The sequence below is a fragment of the Orycteropus afer genome, unplaced genomic scaffold, assembly GCF_000298275.1.
Source record: "Orycteropus afer afer isolate SDZICR_OR568_19922 unplaced genomic scaffold, OryAfe1.0 scaffold00114, whole genome shotgun sequence".
NCBI classification, from domain to species: domain Eukaryota; kingdom Metazoa; phylum Chordata; class Mammalia; order Tubulidentata; family Orycteropodidae; genus Orycteropus; species Orycteropus afer.
This window is the reverse complement of record NW_006921701.1, coordinates 3,248,895-3,271,179: the sequence shown is the minus strand read 5'-3', so window position 1 is coordinate 3,271,179 and position 22,285 is coordinate 3,248,895. Positions and strand designations below refer to the sequence as shown.

Sequence of the window (22,285 nt, the reverse complement as noted above, 5' to 3'; positions counted from 1 at the left end):
TGATGGTATCCCACATGAACCTTAGGTTTTCTTCATTTTGTTTTGATCTTTTTTTCTGATTGATCCTTTTCCAAAGAAGTATTGAGGTATTTGTCTTCAATCTCATTAATTCTGTCTTACACTGATTTGATTCTACTCGTTTGCCCTTTCAATGTGTTATCTATTTCTGAGAATTTAGTATTAATCTTGTGGATTTCTATCTGTAGATTTTGTATCATTTCTAATTTTTCATTTATTTTGTCATTGTGTTCTTGTATTTTCTTCCAAAATTGTTGTAGGGTTTTGTCTGTATTTTCCTTAATTTTGTCAGTGTTTTCCTTGATCTGTCTCACAATCCTTTGAAGATACCTAAATATAATTCTTTTGAATTCCTTATCAGGGAGTTCCAATGCTGCTTCTTCCTCAGGGATGTGTTCTTGATCCGTATCCTGCTCCCTTGTTTCTACCACTTTGTCTTCCATTTTTGTGTGGACCATGATTGTCTGTTGTCTCCGAGACATTGTGACATTGGTATATTTTTATTTAATTTGTGCTTGTATGTTTGAGTGATTCACCCAAGATTTTCTTTTTCTTTTCTTCTTTTTTTTGGGGGGCCTATATCTAATATACTGGATATATATTGGCTATACTGTGTTCCTCTATTCACTAGTTGGCAGCACTCACTTATACACTCACCACTTGTCTCCTGGTGGTTGTGATAGAGAATGAGAGTTAAGGATAAGTCTGGCTCTTACTGGTGGTCATTTATCACTGGCCAGCTGGTGAAGGAAGTGGTGGTTCTCACCCAGTAAGTGGAGCTGCAGGAGGAGCGGGTGTGTTTGTGTCATATGGGTATGGTTGCTGTCTCCCACTCAGTTAGACAAAAACAACAACCAAAAAAAAAGTCAAAGCAAGCAGACAAAAAACACACTGCATAAACACACAGAAACAATCATCAAAAAGAAAAAAAAGAGGAAAGCAATAAATGAGGGAAAATATTTAAAGAAATAAAAGTATTTTATTTATTTAAAAGTCATAAGAAATATGCATAGAAAAAGAATTTAAAAATTTAAAAAAAACCCCACAATATTTGGGGAGGGGACAATAAGAGAGAATAGGTAGAGTAAGAGAATAATGAAGAAAAAAATGGGATAAATGCAAAAAGAAACAAGGAATGGGAAGAACCACAAGAAAGAAAAAAAAATGGGAACCAGGAATAGATGAGAGAAAATGCTGAAAACTAGAACTTGGGAAGGGAAGAATAAATAATAATAATAAAGCAGATGAAAAAAAATTAAAAAATAATAATTTTTAAAAAGACAAAAACAAACAAACTTAAAAAAAAAAAAAAGGAAAAAAGTCTGGACAGGGCTAGGCAGGCTCTGTCAGAGTACACAGACTGGGTTGGAATTTCTGCTGCCCCAGAAGGTGGGTGGGAGCGAGGGATAGCCTCACCTCTGTTCACCAAGAGGGTGTGGGGTATAAGAGCAACAAAGGGAATATTGCACCTTTCCAATCTTTCATATCCAGAATGCCCTTGTGGTTCCCAGCAAATGGAGCCTATTCTTAGGTACCTGGAATCTGAGAGAACATTGTCGCTTTAAGTATCCAAAATGGTCGAACTGCTTGTAAACATTCAAAATGTCTGTGCCCTCCGGACACTCAAAATTCCACAGCTCAGCCCGTCTCCCTCTTTGCTGCTTCACCTTCTGTTCACCAGCCACCGGTACAGTCCTCCGTGTAGCCCCTGGCTAGCAGGGCTGATTTTTAGGTTAATTCTTAGCTCCTAGCACCACTCAGCAATATCCAAGCTGTCCGTGCTGTCAGAATCGCTGACAAACTGCAGCTCTGTATGTCTCCTTTTTCTGTGTTTTCATGCAGGTTCTTCTACTAATTGAAGTTTAGTCCACTTCTGCATCCTTCCTTTCAAAGCTCAGGACTCCAGGATTATCTTCTGTATCTGCGTTAATTCCCCTTTCCTTTGTTGAAGAAAGTCTGTGTAGTTTGTCTGCCTAATCTGTCATCTTACCAGAACTCCAACAGTGTTTGTTTTAAAGAGTATTTTAATGGTAATATTATATTCATTAGGAAAATATGCAAAATATGAAAAAAAAAAAAACAGGAAAAAAATCACCCCAAATGCCAATCACCCAGAGAAAACTATTGACATTTTAGTAAATTAACTTTCAGTACACATGGGGTTGCCGTGAGTCAGAATCAAGTTGATGGCAATTGTTGCTGGTATTTTAATTCATTTTTAAACATAGAATTGTAATCGTATTCTATAATTTTCACAAGTTTTTTTGTACTTAACATTATAGTTTATGCGTATCTTATGCAAATAAAGTTTGGTTTGTATTATTTTAATGGTTACCAAAAGTTCCATTGTATTTATATACTCTACTGCTGAAAACATAAATTATTTCCTTTTTTCCACTATTATAAGTGATGTGGAAAGCTTGGTCCATGTTTCAGATTTTATTTTCAGGATCTATATATCTATATCTATATCTATAGCAGGAGCTCTGGTGGCATAGTGCCTAAGGCATTTGACTGCTAACCAGAAGGCTAGCAGTTCAAACCCACCAGCCACTCCTCAGAAGGAAGACTGTGCAATCTACTTCTGCATAGATACCACCTTGGAAATCCAAAGATGGGGCAGAGATACTGCCTCAGAAACCCAATGAGGGGTTGCTGAGTCAGAATCGACTCAACAGCAGTGAGTTTGGCTTTTTGGGGTGTTTGTGTATATATATATATTTACATACATACATAGGAGCTCTGGTGGCATAGTGCCTAAGGCATTTGACTGCTAACCAGAAGGTTGGCAATTCAAACCCACCAGCCACTCCGCAAAAGGAAGACTGGGCAATCTACTTTCATAAAGATTTACCACCTCAGAAACCCAAAGATTTGAGATGGAATTACTATGAATTGGAATCAACTCAATGGCAGTGAGTTTGGTTTTTTTGGAGCTATATACACACACACATGTTGTTGTTGTTGTTGTGTGCCGTCGAGTCGGCCCCGACTCATAGCGACCCCTCCTTGGGTTTCTGAGGCAGTATCACTACGGAAGTAGGATTGCCCAACCTTCACACATACACATATAATATCCCAGAAATGGAATTGCTGAGCCAAAATGCATGAAAAAATACAAGATTCTTAATTTATAGTGCTAAATTGCTTTCCCAATTTATCTTAGTAAGAAATTTCATTAGGAATTTATGGGTGTGCTACTTTAATCATACTTTAAAATGTGTTAGGTATTCTTATTTTTATCATTTCAAAATTGGTATGAAAAATGATAGGTCATTTATATTTCTTTTTTTATATTTGAATATTAGTAACATTAAGCATTTTTTAATGTTAAGTAGGTAATAGAATTTATTCCTTGCTAAATTATTCTATAGTGTATCCATTTATTTGTTTGAGTCTTAATATTTTTATTGGTTTGTATGAACTTATTACATTATTAATAATATTAAACCGGTTAATTGTTATTTCTTTTAAGTGTTTTATTTATTGTTTAGCTTTTAACCTAAAATTTGTATTTTACATATTTTATCTATATTTCTAAGATAAACTTCTTTTATTTATTTATTTTTCAAATTTTATTGTGCTTTGGGTGCAAATTTACAGAGCAAATTTGTTTTACATTCAACAGTTTGTACACATTTGATTTCATGCCCTTATTACCATCCCCGACCATAACAAACTCTCTCTCCTGTCCCTGTGACTACCCCCTCTCTCCCTGTGCCCTTCTTAATTACGCATTGCTGCATAGTTTCTCACTGTGTGAATGCTGCCCCTCTGATGTCTCATGGCTGATTGCTCCAAGGGGTGCATCTCCCTAGAGTAGGTGAGTGCATCAACCTGGGGTAGGTGTCCAACATGTAGGTCTTTCCACAGTTGGGCTGAGAGCCATTTCATGGGAGTAAGTCCACTTCTAGGCCCAAAGGGTAACCTGGGGCCGTAGTCTTGGGGGTTCCACCAGTCTCTATCCGACCATTAATTCTGGTCATTTTTGTGTTTTTGAATTTTGTTCCACATTCTCCCCCCCACTCTATCCAGGATCTCCAGTGTTGATCCCTTTCTGAGTGGTTGGCATTGATAGCTGGACACCATCTAGTTTTGGTCTCAGGGTTATGAAGGCTGAGGTCCTCATGGTCCATCTTATCCTGACTTCTTATATTGGACATCTAAGTTGCTTACCTTCATAGGTGTTGAGAAAGTGGTTTTTTACTACAAAGTTCTCTGAGTTGTTGTCTGGGAAACGACCAAGACGAGATTGAGGTCCATAGATCTGTGATGCATAATCAGTATAATCCTTGATGATATTTCTTCTCTCCAATTTTCCTTCTATGTTCTTTGCCTTTCCAATAAGTTTTCTGATCTCTAAAACAAAGCATATCTCCATGACTATCTCTAAAATATTGTTCTGAATGACTCAGACATAGAATAGCAAACCAAATCTAGTTTTATTCCCAAGGAAGCTACTGATATGAATGAATTGCATGATGATCACTTTGCCAGAATATAATACTAAAAACAGAATTCTGTCATCTCTGAATCAGCTAGTGTCCTCAATCATTATTCGTCAGAAACTTTTTATAACTGTACCTCAAGCATCTGGCCAAGAAGAGCTATTCAATGAAAATTTGTTAAATGAATAAAAGAAACTCATGTAAATGAAAAAAATTCATGGTTAATGGAGAACTGCTCTCCTAGAGAAGAATAATTCAAAGGGAAGTCTACAGGTTCTTCAATAATCTCTGTCCCTCCTAGCTAATGGCAGGATAAACCAGAATATGTTACACATTCTAGTTTTCAAAATTGTTTGTCAGAGGAAAAGGCTCATTTGTGCACAGTGGGAGTATTCTCAACTAAGGAGTCATGTTTACAACCTCCATCATTCTTCCAAGTCCTACTGCAGACCCACACCCTATTGAAGGCTAAACACTCTCCACAGGACTGAAATTATAACTTGAGATTGCAAAGTCGTAGCACAAGAAGTGATCTGCATGGCCACTGGCTGCCTTGGGCATATTTATGTTTGCTCTTTGGGACTTTTTTTATGTGTGTGTCTCTTGGGGTTTTAGAATTCAATAAAAATAGGGTTTTTTTTTTAATTATTTATCTATAAAATTAATTATTAATCATGTCAAGTACTGAAAAGAAAAAAGGTCAATATATCTAGAGCTGTGAGTTAATTTTTATACCTAGAGTTATGTTCTCAATCAAGTAAAAATTCAAAATTAAATTCACTAAAAATAATTATTAAAGAATTAATTTTTTACTTGTTTTTGTTTTTTTCTGGAAAATAAATTTGGAATGATTTTTTAAAATGTGATAACATTGCTATTTTATTTATAAATATATATAGAGAGAGAGAGAGCGAGCTCTGGTAGCGTAGTGCCTAAGGCATTTGACTGCTAACCAGAATGCTGGTGGTTCAACCCCACCAGCTGATCCTCAGAATGAAGACTGGGCAATCTACTTCCGTAGAGATATCGCCTCAGAAACCCAAGGAAGGAGTTAAATCAACTCAATTGCAGTGAGTTTGGTATATATATACACACACATACATATATATTGCTAATTTGCATATGTAATTTAATATATTACAATTTATATAAATAAATAAATTACATTAAAAGAAACATTATTCAGAAAATGCAGTTATAATGTTAATAATCTGAAAACTTTTAATCTAAATTTTAACTTAAAATTTTTATTTTGTCACACTTAACCTGGCACTGAATAAAAAAGAGTAATCTTTACACTTCCTCTTTCTATGTAAAAAGCATAGTACATAAATGAATAAATAGTATGTCTGTAGTATATGGGGGAAGGGATCAAGGAAAAGAAATGTCTACAGTGACTCCTTAGGGACAATATTGAATAAAAAAAAAGTCAAGAAACATTGTTTTCTATCTAGGGCCTCAGCATATGTTATGGATTGAAACTGTGCCCCCACCACCACCACCACAAGAGGTATTGGAATCCTAATCCTTGGATGTAACCCCGTCTGGAATTAAGGTTTACTTTGTTAGTGAGACCATATTTGTGTAGGGTATGACCTACGCCTAGTCACTTCTGAACTATAAAAAAAGCAGATTAGAGTGCACAATGAGGGAAACAGATGCCATGTGATGACCGTCAAGGAAATGAGGAATGACAGGTCTACAGAAGGTGAAAGAGGTAAGGATCTTTCTCCAAAGCTGACAGCCAGGTTTCCCCTAAAGGTGGTGCTTTAAATTTGGATTTGTAGCTTCCTAACTGTGAGAAAATAAATTTCTGTTCTTTAAAGCCACCCACTTGTGGTATTTCTGTTATAGCAGCACTAGGAAAGTAAGACATATGGGGAACTCAGCACCCCATACATACATACATAGATAACAGAAACAGCCACACATACCCAGACAAACCAAAAAAAAACCCACCAAACTCATTGCTGTCAAGTCAGATCTGACTCATAGCGACCCCTCCTTGGGTTTCTGAGGCGTTTCACTATGGAAGTAGATTGCCTAATCTTCCTTCCAAAGAGTGGGTGGTGGGTTTGAACTTCTAGGCTTCTGGTTAGCAGTCAGATGTCTTAGGCACTATGCCATCAGAGCTTCCTACTCAGACATGTTGCTTGTTGTTATTGTGTGCCGTCGAGTTGGACCCGACTCATAGCGACCCCTCCTTGGGTTTCTGAGGTGGTATCACTACGTAAGTAGATTGCTCAACCTTCCTTCTGAGGAGTGGCTGGTGGGTTTGAACCTCCAGCCTCCTGGTTAGCAGTCAAGTGCCTCAAGGCACTATGCTACCAGAGCTCCTACCCAAACATAGGCACACATATAAAAATTACACATACACACATATACACACACACTATAATGTCAATAGCTTAACTACCTGTTAGTAGATCATTTCATCTTATTAGTCAGTGAGTTTTTCCTCCACTCTTCTGTCTTTGAAAAAGAACTCAATCTCTTATCCCTCACTTACTATTTAATACACTAGGTCCAGAAAGAATTACAAACTCAAACCCACTGCTATTGAGTCAATTTTAACTCACAGTGACCCTATAGGACAGAGTAGAACTGCCCCATAAGGTTTCTAAGGCTATAAATCTTTATGGAAGTAGACTGCCTCATCTTTCTCCCACAGAATAGCTCAAAAAAACAGAAAAACAAAACTCACTGCCATCAAGTCAATTCTGACTCATAGTGACTCCCTTTGGGTTTCTGAGGTGGTAAATATTTATGGAAGCAGATTGCTCAGTCTTTCTTCCACAGAGTGGCTAGGGGGTTTGAACTGCCAGCCCTCTGGTTAGCAGTCAAATGCCTTAGGTTCTGCACCACCAGAGCTCCTGCAGAATAGCTAGCAGGTTTGAAATGTCAACTTTTTGTTTAGCAGTGAAATAGTTTAACCACTGTGCAACCAAAGCATAGTTAAATGAGGCTTGGTCAAAGATCCAAAGTAAAGCCAACTTTTCATAGTTCATACTATACAATTACCTGATATATGTCTGTGTTGGATTTTTGCCACTTTTGCCTCCTTTGCTTCCTGCAGTTTAGACCACTGGGCATTCAAGTTCTTCATGTTTGTTTCATTTTGATTCTCTTCACGCTTCTTCAGCAGCTGCTTTAGAACTTCCAGACGAATGTCTTGTAGTCTTCAAATAAATAATGAAGTACAGAGTATTTCAAACAGCATGTTCTACTAGAGAGCAAGAGAACATCTGCCATAAACAGGACCTGCTTTTTGGACTGGTATCACACTCATGTATTTTAAAAAGACCACTCTGGCAAAAGTGTAGCAAATGATTTAATGGAGAGAGGGCAACTCGATGGTGAGTCTTCATTTTATAGGAATATACTTGGATATAGTTCTGAAGGGCAAAGAAGAGTGTGCCAGGCAGATGATGTAAAAGAACTCCCTAGGCTGATGGGCCTATATGAATTATAAGACATTTGTACACAGTTCCAGGTCGACCGGTACTGCTGGTGGACTAAGTGCTAGGGTGAGTAAAGAGAAGATAAGCTTATGGCAGGCTATGTTAAGAAGTGAATATGGAAATGTTAAATACAGTGCCTGGCACATAGTTGGTACTCAATAAATCTCTGCTTCCCTTCTCTTTACCTTCAACTTTTTCTCCCAGAGCAATCTTACTCATATGTATCCAATCATGTACAAATGATTCCAAAATCTACACCTGCAGGCTAGATCTTTCTGAACCAGAATTTCTGACTGTCTACTTGAATCTCCACCTGGCCCTAACAACCACACACACACACACACACACACACACACACACACACAAACCACTCGCTTGCATCTCCTAGAAATCTATCTCTTCTCTTACATCGTTTTCCCTCCCCTATGAGTCCTTGTCTAAAACACCTCTTGCATCTGTCCCTAGCTCATGTCTTTGTCATCTCTCTCCTAACTTGGTCTCCTTGCTTCTAGTCTCTCATCTTCCCAATATTTGTTCCACATAGCTGCCAAGGTTTTCCTTCCTAAGATACAGATTTGAACATTTTATTCTTTTTTTAAAGGAAAATATTCATTACTTTATTCATTCACTCATTTGTCAAACATTTATTAAGTGTATACCACATGCCAGGTAGGGAACCAACAAAGATGAACAAGACAAAATGCCTTCTCAAGAAGTAATGCTCTAGTGAAGTAGGCATATCAATCAACATTTACAACACAAGGAGACTAATACCAGACTAGAACAATGAAAAGACTTCAGTGGGAGAAGAGGGAACACCTATGTCTAGCAAGACCCACTGTGGAGGGAGAAGGGAACTGGGAGAAAGGTAGAGAAGGCTTTCTTAGAGGAGCCCTTCAGCAGCCCTTTCTTAGAGGAGTAATTCAGCAGTCTTGAGAACAAATAAGGACTGCAATTTCCCACACTGACAAGGGAGAAGCAAGGCCTTGGCAGAGGGGATGACAGTTCAACCTAAAAGTTCTAAAGACAGAGCCATAGGTCACACTGGCAGAGCTTCTCAAAGAAAACATATGGGACGGTGGGGGAGAAGTGACAAATCAGTATGGAAAGGCAGGCACTTTTAATACTAAGCCACACACCATTAGACACTTTTCTCTCTAGAGTTAGAAGGCTTAGGTTCAACTCTCACCTTTACCACTTACCTCAGTTTGAACTATAAAATGGAGATAAGGCTATTGTGAGCATTAAATAAGTTAATGTATACAAAGTGCTAGAACAGTAGTTGTCAAACTCGAGCATGCATCAGAAGAATTTCAGAGAGCTTGTTACAACACAGATTGCTGGGTCCCATCCCCAAAATTAGTAGGTCTGGAGTAGGGCATGAGAATTCGTATTTCTAAACAGTTTCCAGGTAACACTGGTGTTACTGTTCTGCAGCTGCATTGTGACAACTATTGGTTCAGAACACCATCTAGCACATAGTAATCACTCTCTAAGTATTAAATGTATCATTGTCACTGATAATATCATCTACCAATGGCTTCCTACTCACCCCTTCAACATCTAGCCAGAGGCTACTTCCTCTCTGCAGTTTTCCCAAATCTCCACCCACCTCATGCAGATCTTATCATTCCCCTAGCACTTGGTATATAAAGTAGAACATAACCTGATGATCCTACAAAAGAGTAACTGGTCTCATAGTCTGCTGCTCCCCGTGGACTGTAAAAAGCTCTGTCAGGTCATAGATGGTTTCCTATTCATCTCCCTTTCCCCAACTCTCAGCACAGAACCCAGCACACAGTAAGGACTCAAAATATGTTCATTAAAATTATTCCCAGCTTAGGGCTTCTGGTAAGATGGCAAAATAGGCAGACAAGCTACACAGACCTCTTCAACAAGGAAAAGACAAACCAATTGACAGAGTTACAAAAGATAATCCTGGAGCCCTGAGCTTTGAAAGGAAGTATACAGATATGGATTAGGCACCAACTGGTAGAAAACCTGAATGAAAACAGGACCTAAGAATAGGTTCCATTTGCCAAGGACGGCAAGGACATACAGGAGGCTGACAATGGGAAAGGAGATAGGTGGTAAGCGTATAAGTGCTGCCAACTAACGAATAGAGGAGCACAGCACAGTACCCTGCTTATGTAGACAACATACAAACAAAACAACAAAAATGAAAATCATGGGCAAGTCACTCCAACATACAATCACCAATTAAATATAAACACAAAAACGTCACAATGCCTCAGAGGCAACAGAGCATCAGAGTCCACAAAAAGAAGCAAGATAAAGCAGGAGAAACAAGGGACCAGAATACAGAACACATCCCTGAGGAAGAAGCGGCATTGGAACTCCCTGATGGGAATTCAAGAGTTATATTTAGTACCTTCAAAGAATTGAGAGAAAGATCAAGGAAAACACTTGACAAAATTTATGGAAACAAAAAGAAAACCCTAGAACAATTTCCAATACAAGAACAAAATGACAAAAAAATAAAATAAAATTAGAAATGATACAAAATCTACAGATAGAAACCCAGAAGATTAATACTAAATTCTGAAAAATAGATAACATACTGAACAGCCAATGGAGTAGAACTGAATCAATGGAAGACAAAATTCGTGAGATTGAAGGCAAAATACCTCAATACTTCTTTGGAAAGGGATCAATAAGAAAAAAGATCAAAACAAAATGAAGAAACCCTAAGGTTCATGTGGGACATCATCAAAAGGAATAACCTACATGTAATCAGAATTCAAGAACAGGAAGAGACAAATAAAACCACAGAAAAAATTGTCCAATATTTGTTGGAAGAGAATTTCCTGGTATGATGAAAGATGAGAACATAACCATTCAGGAAGTCCAACGAACCCCAAACAGGATAGACCCCAAAAGAAAATCACCAAGACATATTATCATCAAACTCACCCAAACCAGAGACAAACAGAATCCTGAAATCAGCATGGAAAAACGAAGTTACCCACAAGGGACAGCCAATAAGACTAAGCTCGGGTTTCTCAGCAGAAACTATGCAGCCGAGAAGATGTTGGGATGGTATATATAAAACCCTGAAAGAGAAAAATTTCCAACCAAGAATTATGTCCCCAGCAAAATTGTCCCTCAAATATGATGGTGAAATTAGGACATTTCCAGATAAGCAGAAATGAAGAGAATTTGTTAAAACCAGACCAACCTTACAGGAGATGCTAAAGGGAGTCCTTTGGGCAGAGAAGCAACAACAGCAAACAACAACTGACCATTAACAAACATGATGATGTAACCTAGAAACCAACCCCGCTATGGAAGTATCCAAAGTAAATAAGCCTACAAGGTTGTAAACAGGGAACCAGAGACATCAAGTGACAAATGAAGCCAACTACAAACCAAAAAGAGGGAAAAAACTGTGTAGTTACAGAACTTCTAAATGATAAGGATAGTCAAGATCACTACAAGATAGAACGGACTGTTCTAAACTTGGGGTGAAAATTATAATCACAGAGTAACCTCAAAGAAAAATGATAAACCTTCGCATCAAAATAAAAAAGAGGACCAGCACAAATATTTAGCAAATACTAAAACAATAGCAATGAAGGAAATGATAACATGATTCATAAACAAAACAAGCTCAGCACAGAAAATTACATGGAACAAAGAAATCAACACCATGAAAAAGCACATAACAAAAATGACAGCAACAGACTCATGCTTGTCAATAATTACATATTTGACAAGGGACATATTTCTAAAATTTATCGAAAACTCCAACACCTCAACAACAAAAAGATTAACAATCCAATTTAAAAATGGGCAGAAGACATGAATAGACACTTCACCAAAGAAGATATTTAGGCAGCCAGCAAATATGTGAAGAAATGCTCATGATCATTAGCCATCAGAGAAATGCAACTCAAAATGACAATGAGATACCATCTCACCCCAGTACTAATGACAAAGTTCAACAAGGCAGAAAATAAGTAATGCTGGCAAAGATGTGGAGAGATTGGGACTCTCATACACTACTGGGTGGACTGTCAAATGATACAACCAATGTGGAAAACGTACGGGGATTCCTTAAAAATCTGGAATTAGAAATACCATTTGACCCAGCAATCCCATTACTAGGTATATATCCTAAAGAAGTGAGAGCCAGGAAAAGAACAGATATAAGCACACTCATGTTCATTGCAGCACTATTTACAATAGCCAAAAGAAGGTAACAACCTAGGTCTCCATCAACAGAATAGATAAGCAAACTATGGTATATACACACAATGGAATACTATGCAACCCTAAATAATATTGCAGAATCTGCAAAACACCACATAACATGGATGAACTTGGAGGACATTATGCTGAGTGAAATAAGTCAATCACAGAAGGATAAATATTAGTTCATTACTGTAAAAAGTCAATGAAAGGTTTATATATGAAAGGAAACTTTCTTTGTTGGTTACCAGGGGTGGGAGGGGAGGGAACACTGCAAAAAAAAAAAATAATAATAATAATAAAATAAATGCATTGACCCATGTCACTTTAGTTTTGTGTATTTCACTGTACATAAATTATATTTCAATAAAATGCATTCAAAAGAAAGATAATTATCCTCAGTTTAGTAACTATTCATTTTCTCAAATGATGCACTTACTCTATATACATTTTTTTAATGTCATTTTCAGAAGACATGTATCTCTCTAAATTGCAGGAAAAAGTTTTAAATCTCTGCAGATAGGATTGAGTATCTGACACCTACTTTGCCCCAAACATTATTTTCTATTTAATTGAAAGCAGCTGACAAAATATCATAGTTTGGATTCATATTTAATTAGGTGTTGGGGAAAAATAAACATATTTTTAATTCAGAACCAAGCTGAGTCCCTAACTCTCACTATGTCTGATAGTGAGCACACTGCCAAGGGCCTTGGCAGCACTGCTATTAGCAAGAAAGTGTCTCAGCACCGTCTAGAACAAAGGACAATCTTGACAAGTTCCCTTCCTCTTTCTTGCTTGCTATGGGGTTGTCACAATTTTTTGACTCTCATCATTTATACATACTCTTCCAGTGACAACCTCATTACTGAAAATATAACCAGTTAAAATGATTGAAAATGTAACTAGAAGTACTTAAATAGATTGTTATTTATGGGCTGAAAGCTTATCTCTTAATTGAAGAATTCCACAACTTGTCTTTTAAATAAAAATGTCCCATCAGCTCATGAAAGAACCCAAGGTGTCTTGACTGTGAATACAGTGCCTAGGAGAATAAGAGACAGGACCAGCTAGGAGACTGTATGGTGGAAAAAGAAGAGGGCCAGGTGTAGGGCAGTAGTACCAGGAATGAACAGGAAGGGACAGTCTGAACTATCTCTTGCAGAAATTAGTGGGATTCAGAGACCGTCTAGATAAATACTAAACAGAAAAAGGAAGAGAAGAAAAAAAAGATTCCCTCAAGGAATTGGTTAAACCTGGATTCCCTGGTGACCTTCCCACATAGAAAGGGCAGTATATATTTTAATGGAATTAAAAATAGAGAGAGCTTTCATACCATATCAAAAGTGTGTGATTACTGCTGAAAGACCTAGAAACCCAATTTTCAATTCAGCAATTTGAGGATTGCTTTAAAACCCATACATTTGGAAAAATGTGTTACAGATAAAAAGTATTAACAGCACTCCCATCAGTGCAAAAACAATTGTCTGGGTGATTGCAAACCTACTTTTGAATCTCCTGCTCTCTGAAGGCCCACTCCTTCCTCTCCATCGCATTCATCATCCTCCGCCTCTTCTCAAAGTGGGTGGTGTCACTCAGAGAGGGAAGGGTAGCTTCCCAAATGCGCTTTTCTCGGGCCCGTTCTATCATCTCCACCTCCGCTTGTCCTGCTGGGAGACCTCGACCTGGATAATGAAGCAGCAAGAACACCTTAAAAACAAGCAGGAAAAAACTCATGTACCTACCAGTATATAATTTACTTCCTTCCACTTCCTATCCTCTAAATTCAAGAGTTGTTATTGTCAGGTGCTGACACGTCAACAACATAAATTGTGGCTATACATGTGGACCTCGCCAGATGGAATACATAGGAAATTTAAATGTTATGACGATACACTATTATTAAGAAACTTCCTCCAGATATGCCTGGCAGCTTGTTACTTATGTCCTCTATAGCTTCTTGTAGGAGCTCTGGTAGCATAGTGCCTAAGGCACTCGACTGCTAACCAGAAGGCTGTTGGTTCAAATCCATCAGCCACTCCTCGGAAGGAAGATGGGGCAATCTACTTCTGCAGTGATACTGCCTCGGAAACCCAAGGAGGGGTTGCTATGAGTCGGGTTCTACTCGAGGGCACGTAACAACAAAAACAACATTGCTTCTTGTAGTAATAAAGCCATAAAGCACTTTAGTTGCACCTATAATCTGGAAAGTAGTTTAAGAATATTGAGAGACTCCTGGAAAGTCCTTTATTACACACATCTATATTACTATACAAACAAAACTCACTGCCATGGAGTTGATTCTGACTCATAGCAACCCCCACTGAGTTTCCAAGGCAGTGAATCTTTACGGAAGTAGACTGCCCAGTCTGCCTTGACTGGAGTGGCTGGTGGGTTTGACTGAGTTTGAACCGACAGCCTTCTGGTTAGCAGTCAAATGCCTTAGGCACTACACCACCAGAGCTCCTTACTCTCACCTTAAGAAATCCTAGCACTCTTTGCACAAATGGCCTCAGGCCTGCTTCCAAAGTCTAAATTCATCTTTTCCAAGTTTCAGACTCATGAAGGCCGACTATGCTGTATGCTGCTGTTTTGTACCCTTAAACCCAAGGAGTGGCCAAGTAGCTGTTGGCAGGGACATGCGAACAAGAGAGATTGAAGAGGCAAGCTGGAATGATCACATGCATACATGCAGGCCCCTCACCAGAGTCAGAGGTGAGTAGAGTAAAAGGTAGACCACAGGCAGGCTTTCCCTTTGCTACCACATTCTACTATGGAATCCCAAAAGGCATAAGAATTCTAAATTTAAAGTTGTTCTTTAGCTTGTTAAAAATATATGCTTGTGAAGAAGAAAGACAAAATATATTTTACTTAACAGATACAATACTATCTTGCTTTATAATTTTTAAATGTCTAGACAAGAAGTACGTGGTTTTTCATTTGAAATCCTGGCCTAGGCCCCACATATAGTAGGCTTTAAAAAAAAAGCTCTGGCTTTAGATTAGGTTTTTTGCTGAGCAAAGCATTCTGAGCCCCTACCTAGTCTCTTACTTCAGAAGGCCTGCCTTTTGCAAGTCAACGCCAAGTTTCAACTACCAAGAGGAGAATCTCAAAGTTCCAGATAGGAGTCCTTGACTCAGTTCTGGCTATAATCTTAAACTGGCAGCTCCATCTGTTGGCAGGACAAAAGTTCTTCCTCCTCCAGTGCAGGAAAGTAGCTGAGATCTGAGCCTCAATCATTCATAGGGCATTTGACTTTAGCCTCTGCTTATCATCAAATGTTTTCAGAAACCTCTTTGCTTTAGAGAGAAGTCTCCATTTCTAGACTATAGAGATTTTCTTTCTTTTTTAAGTGTAGGAATATGCTTACTAATCTTCAACTCTTTATTTTTTACATGAATAGAGCAGTAGCAGAAGGTTTCAGCATACTTTTTTTTTTTTTGGTTTCAGCATACTTTTAATCCATCTAGGCCTGAAAGTAGAGCCTCTGCTTTAAAGCATGGAAACCAAGAATACAGAATTTGATTCATAAAGTGAGCAAGGAAACAAGAATCAGAACTAAAGACCAGATATGAACATCTTCATTGTCTGTGACACAGACTGGATCACAGCTCTCCATTACAGTGTGTGTGTGTGTGTGGGGGGGGGGAAGTAATGTACTCTTAATAAAAAATTATTACAGTGGACCAACTATCTCCATGTCCTTGGTTGAGTCTGTTAACTTCTCTGGTTGCAGTTTTCTTAACCAGAACCAAGGGAGTAAGATAAGCTAATTTCTAATCTTTCAAAAAGCTCCTCTCTTTTTGGTTTATATGGTCTCACACAATACAGGTCTAGGTCAGGATTTTTTACATCCTAAGAGTGAATTTCTGAGCCTAAAAGATATTTAGTATTTCAGAAACAATATCAGAAAAAAGCGTCCAAATGATGTCAATTTTGATGTAACAGTAGCATCTAAAATATTTTAGCTCTTGTTTTTAAGTGGTCACTGCAAAGAAAAAGGCTTAGAAGAGCTGTTATGTATTTCCCCCCTTGGACCTGATTTTGGAAAAATGTTAGCTGAATTATCCTGGAAAAACTCTGACATAGGAAAATATGGACAGTCTACCAAAGACACATACAGCCCAGATGTACCCAGCAGTCTCTGTCTGCTTTCATGGGGGTGGAATCTAGAAGAGCACTACCAGAATTGCCACCCATTTAAAACTGCTTTGTCAGCATCTCAAAGCATACAACCACCTTAGGTATGGAAATAGAGGGGGGAAAAGAAAGAAACCCATCCATCATCTAAGTGCCTTAACGTAATTGCTATTATTTGAGGGGAATCTGCCTTCTAGTTTTTTCATAGGCATTTATTTTCAAAGTTGTAAATATAATACATGCATAAATTTATATCCTGAGTATTTTGCTGAACATATCATTTAAATGTCAATGTCATCTATCATTGTAACTGTGTTGATTTTCTTTTAACAGGAAAAAAAAAAAGATTTCTAATCTGTTTCACTCTTTATTACCAACAGGTCCTTACAGCCATTAAAATTTGTGCTCTCTGCTAGAAGAGATAGTTAATTTGGTTATCATGGTATACTTTGGTATCCATCATGTGCATCATTGTAGCCATAGTACCCTGAGAGGAATTGAACAAATGAATGAGCAGAGTGGGATGGGCCTGTAACTGAGATAACTGTATCAATGGCCAAGCCTCTTTATTTTATTTTAATATTTGTTTTATTGTGATTTGGATGAAAGTTTACAGAGCAAATTCACTTTCCATACAGCAGTTCACATATACTTTGTCCTATGACATTGACTACAATTTCCCACAATGCAACAGCTCCCCTCCCACTTTCTCCCCATAATTACCTCTTCCCTGTGTCCTTCCCTCCATGCGCTCCTGCTCCCTGAGCTGTCTCCTTGTGCATACACAGCACTTCTATTCTCCCATGATGGTTCTCTCCAAGCAGTGTATCTACTAGTGTAAATGTTCACCTCATATGCCTGTCTTTTGTTTGGCTGGAAGCCACAGGAGTGGGTTCAATTCCAGACCTGAAGGGCAGCTAGGGGCCATAGTCTCAGTGGTTCCATCAGGCTTGATCACACCAGCAAACCTGGTCCCCCCTTTTTTTAAAAGTGATTTTGAGTTTTGTTCCACACTGCTCTCCCGTTCCACCCAGGAGGATCCCCTACATAGATTCCCCCACCCCGACTGGCCGACAGTGGTAGCCGGGCACCATCCAGATCCTCCGGTCCCATAGTCGCACAGGCTGAGGATTGCATGGTATACCAGTCGCTTGGACTAACTGTTTTCATAAATCTTTGGTTTTCTTCATTCTTCTTTCTCTGGATGAGGGGAGACCCATCATTGCATCTAAATGGCTGCTTGCAAGCTTTTAAGATCCCAGTTGCTACTCGCCAAATAGGATGTGGAACAATGTTTTGTGTAGTATGTTATGCCAATTGACTATGGTCCCAAGCCCACAGGTCTAACTACTTGCTTCCTCTGGGTAGCTTGCTGTGGCCAAGAAGTAACTACAACCTTGTCCCCTGTCAGCTGTATAATATACCTGGGTATTCTTACAGAATATACCAATACACTTGCAGAAACACTGTCTTTCTAAATTCCACATATTTTTCCTTGCCACTCCTGTTCCCAGGCCCTTACAGATCACTTAGACACTGAATCCCTACTAGCCCGCTGTTCAATTAAATCAGTAAGTAAATTGGCTGATTCCACTAAAGCCACAGCTCAAATTCATGAACAAAGAGAGTCCACTATAAAAAAAAGTTCTAAAAATATTTCCAATTTTATTATTTTTTTAACATTCAAAAAAACATTATTATATGTATAAGAAAGCATCACATCTACCTAAGGAGATTAGTAGCATAATGGACTGTACAGTTTTAATACATTTTTCTTTAAAAACTTATTCTCTATAATCAGTAAAGTACTATTAGCATAATAAGTTATGAAAATAGGTTCATAAGGAGTGTTAAGTATATTATTATTTTATAATAATGGAAAAATATATATTTATATAATAATATGTTTACTGCCAACTTCATATGACCTTTTCAGGTTTCAAATGAAAGCATTTGTAAACAGTAAGGTTTTCTGGCAAAGCAAAATACAATGATTTTATATATATATATATGAATGTACATTCAATATTATACACTCAAAACAAGTTGATGTGTAAAGGAGTATGGATTGCTCAATGAAAAGGAGTTGATTCCCTGGGAGAAATAGGTGGGAGGAGGGAGGTAAGTATTCAGCAAAGCAACTACAAAATTATGCTGAAATATAATGTTAGCTTCAGGAACAATAAACCTAGATGCAATGAAAAAGAAGTATCTTTTTTTGAAAGAAAAAGTGAGTCTATGAAGTAACTGTATTGAGCAAGACACTTTAAATAGCAACACTTTAAATCACAGTTATCTCTAAGTGTGTCATTTCCAGGAACTCAGTACTATGCATGGTTATCAGTACTGTCACCTGTAAATATTAAAAAGAATTACCAACTCACCCCAAGTAAGAGTAGCCAGGGTCAAGAGCTCAGGGATTGAGTCCTGACATACTACATATTCTGGAGAATAAGGATCTGTTTGAACTTCAGTGTCCCGATAATCAGTCTGAGTGCCCACAGTAGATTTTGAAGGGATAGGTGGGTACTTAGTAGACGCAGGAGGAAAAGTATATGGTTCTGTCCTAAAAGGGGAACATTATTTTAAAAATTAAAACATGATAACATCACTTGGAATACTATATAATCAAGTAGAAATAGGTCCTTGAGCTTTACTAAGTCCGTCACCCCTTTAAATGCTGACAGGCACAAAGTTATGAATACACTGTAACCAGGATGCCTAATAATCTTTAGAGAATTATTCTGTTAATCTCACCTCTGCCAAAATACCAAAGGGGTTAAAAAGAACCTATTTTTCTATTCAAGAAAGAGCCTATTTATATGTATATCATTGGGCAGGATTAGAAGACAAGGGCTATAAAAGGTGCATTGTAGGATATCATACAGTACTCCTGAACTATTCATATCTCCTACAACCCCTGGTTTCTTTCATTTCTGCTTTCAGTCACATACCCAATTTTAGCTGTCTCCCTCTAGAAACACAGGAGCAGAGGAAGAGAAGAGACCTTTTCTTTTTTTTTTTCTTTAAGACTCTTTTTGGATGTCACTCACTGTCATTGAGTCAATTCCAACTCATAGTGACCCCCATTGGATTTCTAAGGCTGAAAATCTTTACAGAAGCAGACTACCTCATCTTTCTTCCATGAAGCAGCTAGTGCATCCAAACCACTGACTTATTGGTTGGCAGCCAAATGCCTTAATCACTACACCAACAAAGCTCCTTTCTTTTTGGATAAATGCCTCAACAATTAATGCTGGGATCACTTGGTTAGCCACACAGAAAGTCACTTCATCCCTTGCACAAAAATAAATACCAAATATTTTTTTTTAATTTACATAAAAACAAGACTATAAAAGAGCTAATGGGAAGTGTAAGTAAATAATTATATATCATTGACTCCAAAAAATAAATAAATAAAATAAACCCATTCTTTCAAGTCAATTCTGACTCACAGTGACCCTGCAGGGCAGAGTAGAACTGCCCCATAGGGTTTTCAAGGCTGTAAATTTTTTTGGAAGCAGACCACCTCATCTTTCTCCCATGGAGCAGCTGGTGAGTTTGAACAACCAATCTTTCGGTTACCAGCCAAGCGCTTAGCCACTGTGCCACCAGGACTCCTTCTGTAAGTGAAGGAAGTCTTTTTAAGTATCATCAAGAGTCTGAAACTATAAAGAGAAATTGAAGTTTAACTTCTATACCTCAAAATATCATAAATCAATTTAAAAGACAGCTGACAAACTGAGAAAGAGGTTTTGCAACATATAAGATAAAAAGTTAAATAGACTTTGTATATTAAAAAGCCTTTATAAATCAATGAAACAGTTGGCTACGCCATAGAAAAATGGGCAAATGACAATTCACAAAACAAGAACTGAAACTGCTGACAAACATATGAAAAGACAATGGAAGTAACTAGTAACCATGAAAAGTAATTAAAACAGCAAGATGCTATGTGACTACATATCACATAAGAAAAGATTAAAAAGATTGAAAGTACCTGGCACTGATGAAGTTGTGAAGAAGCAGGCATTCTCATAAACTGCTGACAGAAATACAAATTGGTACAACCTAATAATAGGTCATTGTCAGTAAATATCAAACCTTTAAAAATACCTTTTACCCCTAGTGATTGTACTCTGAGGATTTTAAAGAATAATTGGACATGTGTACACAGATATATATTCAAGCATGCTCATAAGTCTCATTTAAAAAGTAAAAAATTAGACACTTAAATCATCATTATCAATGGAAAAAAATTTTTTTTAAGTATGGAATAGCCATATAACAGAATTTTGGGTAGCCATTTAAAGTAATAATGTAAGCTATATTTATTAATATACAAAAATATCCATGATTCATTGTAAAGTAAAAAAAGAGGGGTGACATTATAAAACTATATATAGTAAAATCTGATTTTTATACTTTGAAAAAGTAGGTTTTTATTTATAGAAAAATGCCTAGCTGGATATATAATAAAACAATAACTAATTATTTCTGTAGAGTGGAATTACAGAATTTTTCATCTTTATAGTTTTGCGAATACCCTTCTTTTGCCAGACATGTATTACTTCAAAAATTTTTAAAAATATAACAAACAATCATTTTCATTTAAAAGAAAATTGTGTTGCTCTTTTGGAGAAGAACTGGTTAAATGACATAAATAAATGACTAAAGATAATGTAAGGAGCCCTGGTGGTACAGTGGCTAACCACTCAGCTGCTAACCAAAAGGTGGCGATTTGAACCCATCAGTCACTCTGAGGAAGAAAAGTGGGACAGCCTGTTCCTGTAAATATTTACAGCCTTAGAGGACTTCCGGTAAGATGGAGGAATAGGCAGACAAGGTACACACACCCTCTTCAACAAAGAAAAGAGAAACTAATTGACAGAGATACAGAAGTAATCCTAAAGCCCTGAGCTTTGAAAGAAAGTATACAGAAGTGGATTAGACACCAACTAGTGGAAAAACCTGAACGAAAACAGTGAGTACAGAGACAGAGTAGTGGACTGTCATCTACTTTGATGGGACCAACACCCTGAATATTTCCAAGTGGTGTTGGGACCTGAGAATTGACCTAAAGATCAGCCCTGGTTGCCAAGGGCTGCAGGGACAACTTGCTGGTGGCCTATGACTAGGAAGGGTAACAGCAAGGAGGGAGACAACCTGAGTTACAGAGTTTCAGCTGTGTGGAGGGCACAGCCATTTTGATTGTTTACAAGCCATTTTGGATGTTTAAAGTGATCGAGGGCACAGCCATTTTGAATGTTTACAAGCAGTGTCCATTTTGGATTTTAAAGTGATAGCACTCTCATTCAGATTCCAGTGACCTAAGAATAGGCTCTGTTTGCCAAGGACAGCAGGGACATATGGGAGGCTGACAACAGAAAAGGAGACATGTGGTGAGTGTATAAGTGCTGCCAACTAGCCAATAGAGGAGCACAGCACAGTACCCTGCTTACGTAGATAACATACAAACCAACCAAAGAAAATGAAAATTGTGGGTAAGTTACTCCACCATACAATCACCAATTAAATATAAACAGAAAATGTCACAATGCCTCAGAGACAACAGAGCATCACAGTCCACAAAAAGAAGCAAGATAAAGCAGGAGAAACAAGGGACCAGGAAACAGATCCAAAACACATCCCTGAGAAAGAAAAGGCATTGGAACTCCCTGATAAGGAATTCCAAAGAGTTATATTTAGGTATCTTCAATGCATTGAGAGACAGACCAAGGAAAACACTGACAAAATTGAAGAAAACACAGAGAAAACCCTAGAACAATTTCAAGAGACAATACAAGAACAAAATGACAAAATAAATGAAAAATTAGAAATGATACAAAATCTATAGATAGAAATCCAGAAGATTAACACTAAATTCTCAGAAATAGATAACACATTGAATGGGCTGTTGTTGTTGTTGTTGTTATGTGCCATCGAGTCGGCCCCGACTCATAGCGACCCCTCCTTGGGTTTCCGAGGCAGTATCACTACGGAAGT

At 37.7% G+C, this 22,285-nt stretch overlaps 1 protein-coding gene across 1 annotated transcript in view; it reads right to left on the bottom strand.

Moving 5' to 3' along the window:
* The window catches only part of CFAP91 (cilia and flagella associated protein 91), a 175,113-nt gene that overhangs the window by 68,150 nt on the left and 84,678 nt on the right, over window positions 1-22,285 (bottom strand). Inside the window, exons 6-9 of the mRNA XM_007943924.1 lie at window positions 18,664-18,845; window positions 13,647-13,824; window positions 7,488-7,645; window positions 4,195-4,377 (exon numbers count right to left, since the gene is read on the bottom strand). Of these exons, the coding sequence (XP_007942115.1) occupies window positions 4,195-4,377; window positions 7,488-7,645; window positions 13,647-13,824; window positions 18,664-18,845 (701 nt within the window). The remainder of the gene's footprint in view (window positions 1-4,194; window positions 4,378-7,487; window positions 7,646-13,646; window positions 13,825-18,663; window positions 18,846-22,285) is intronic.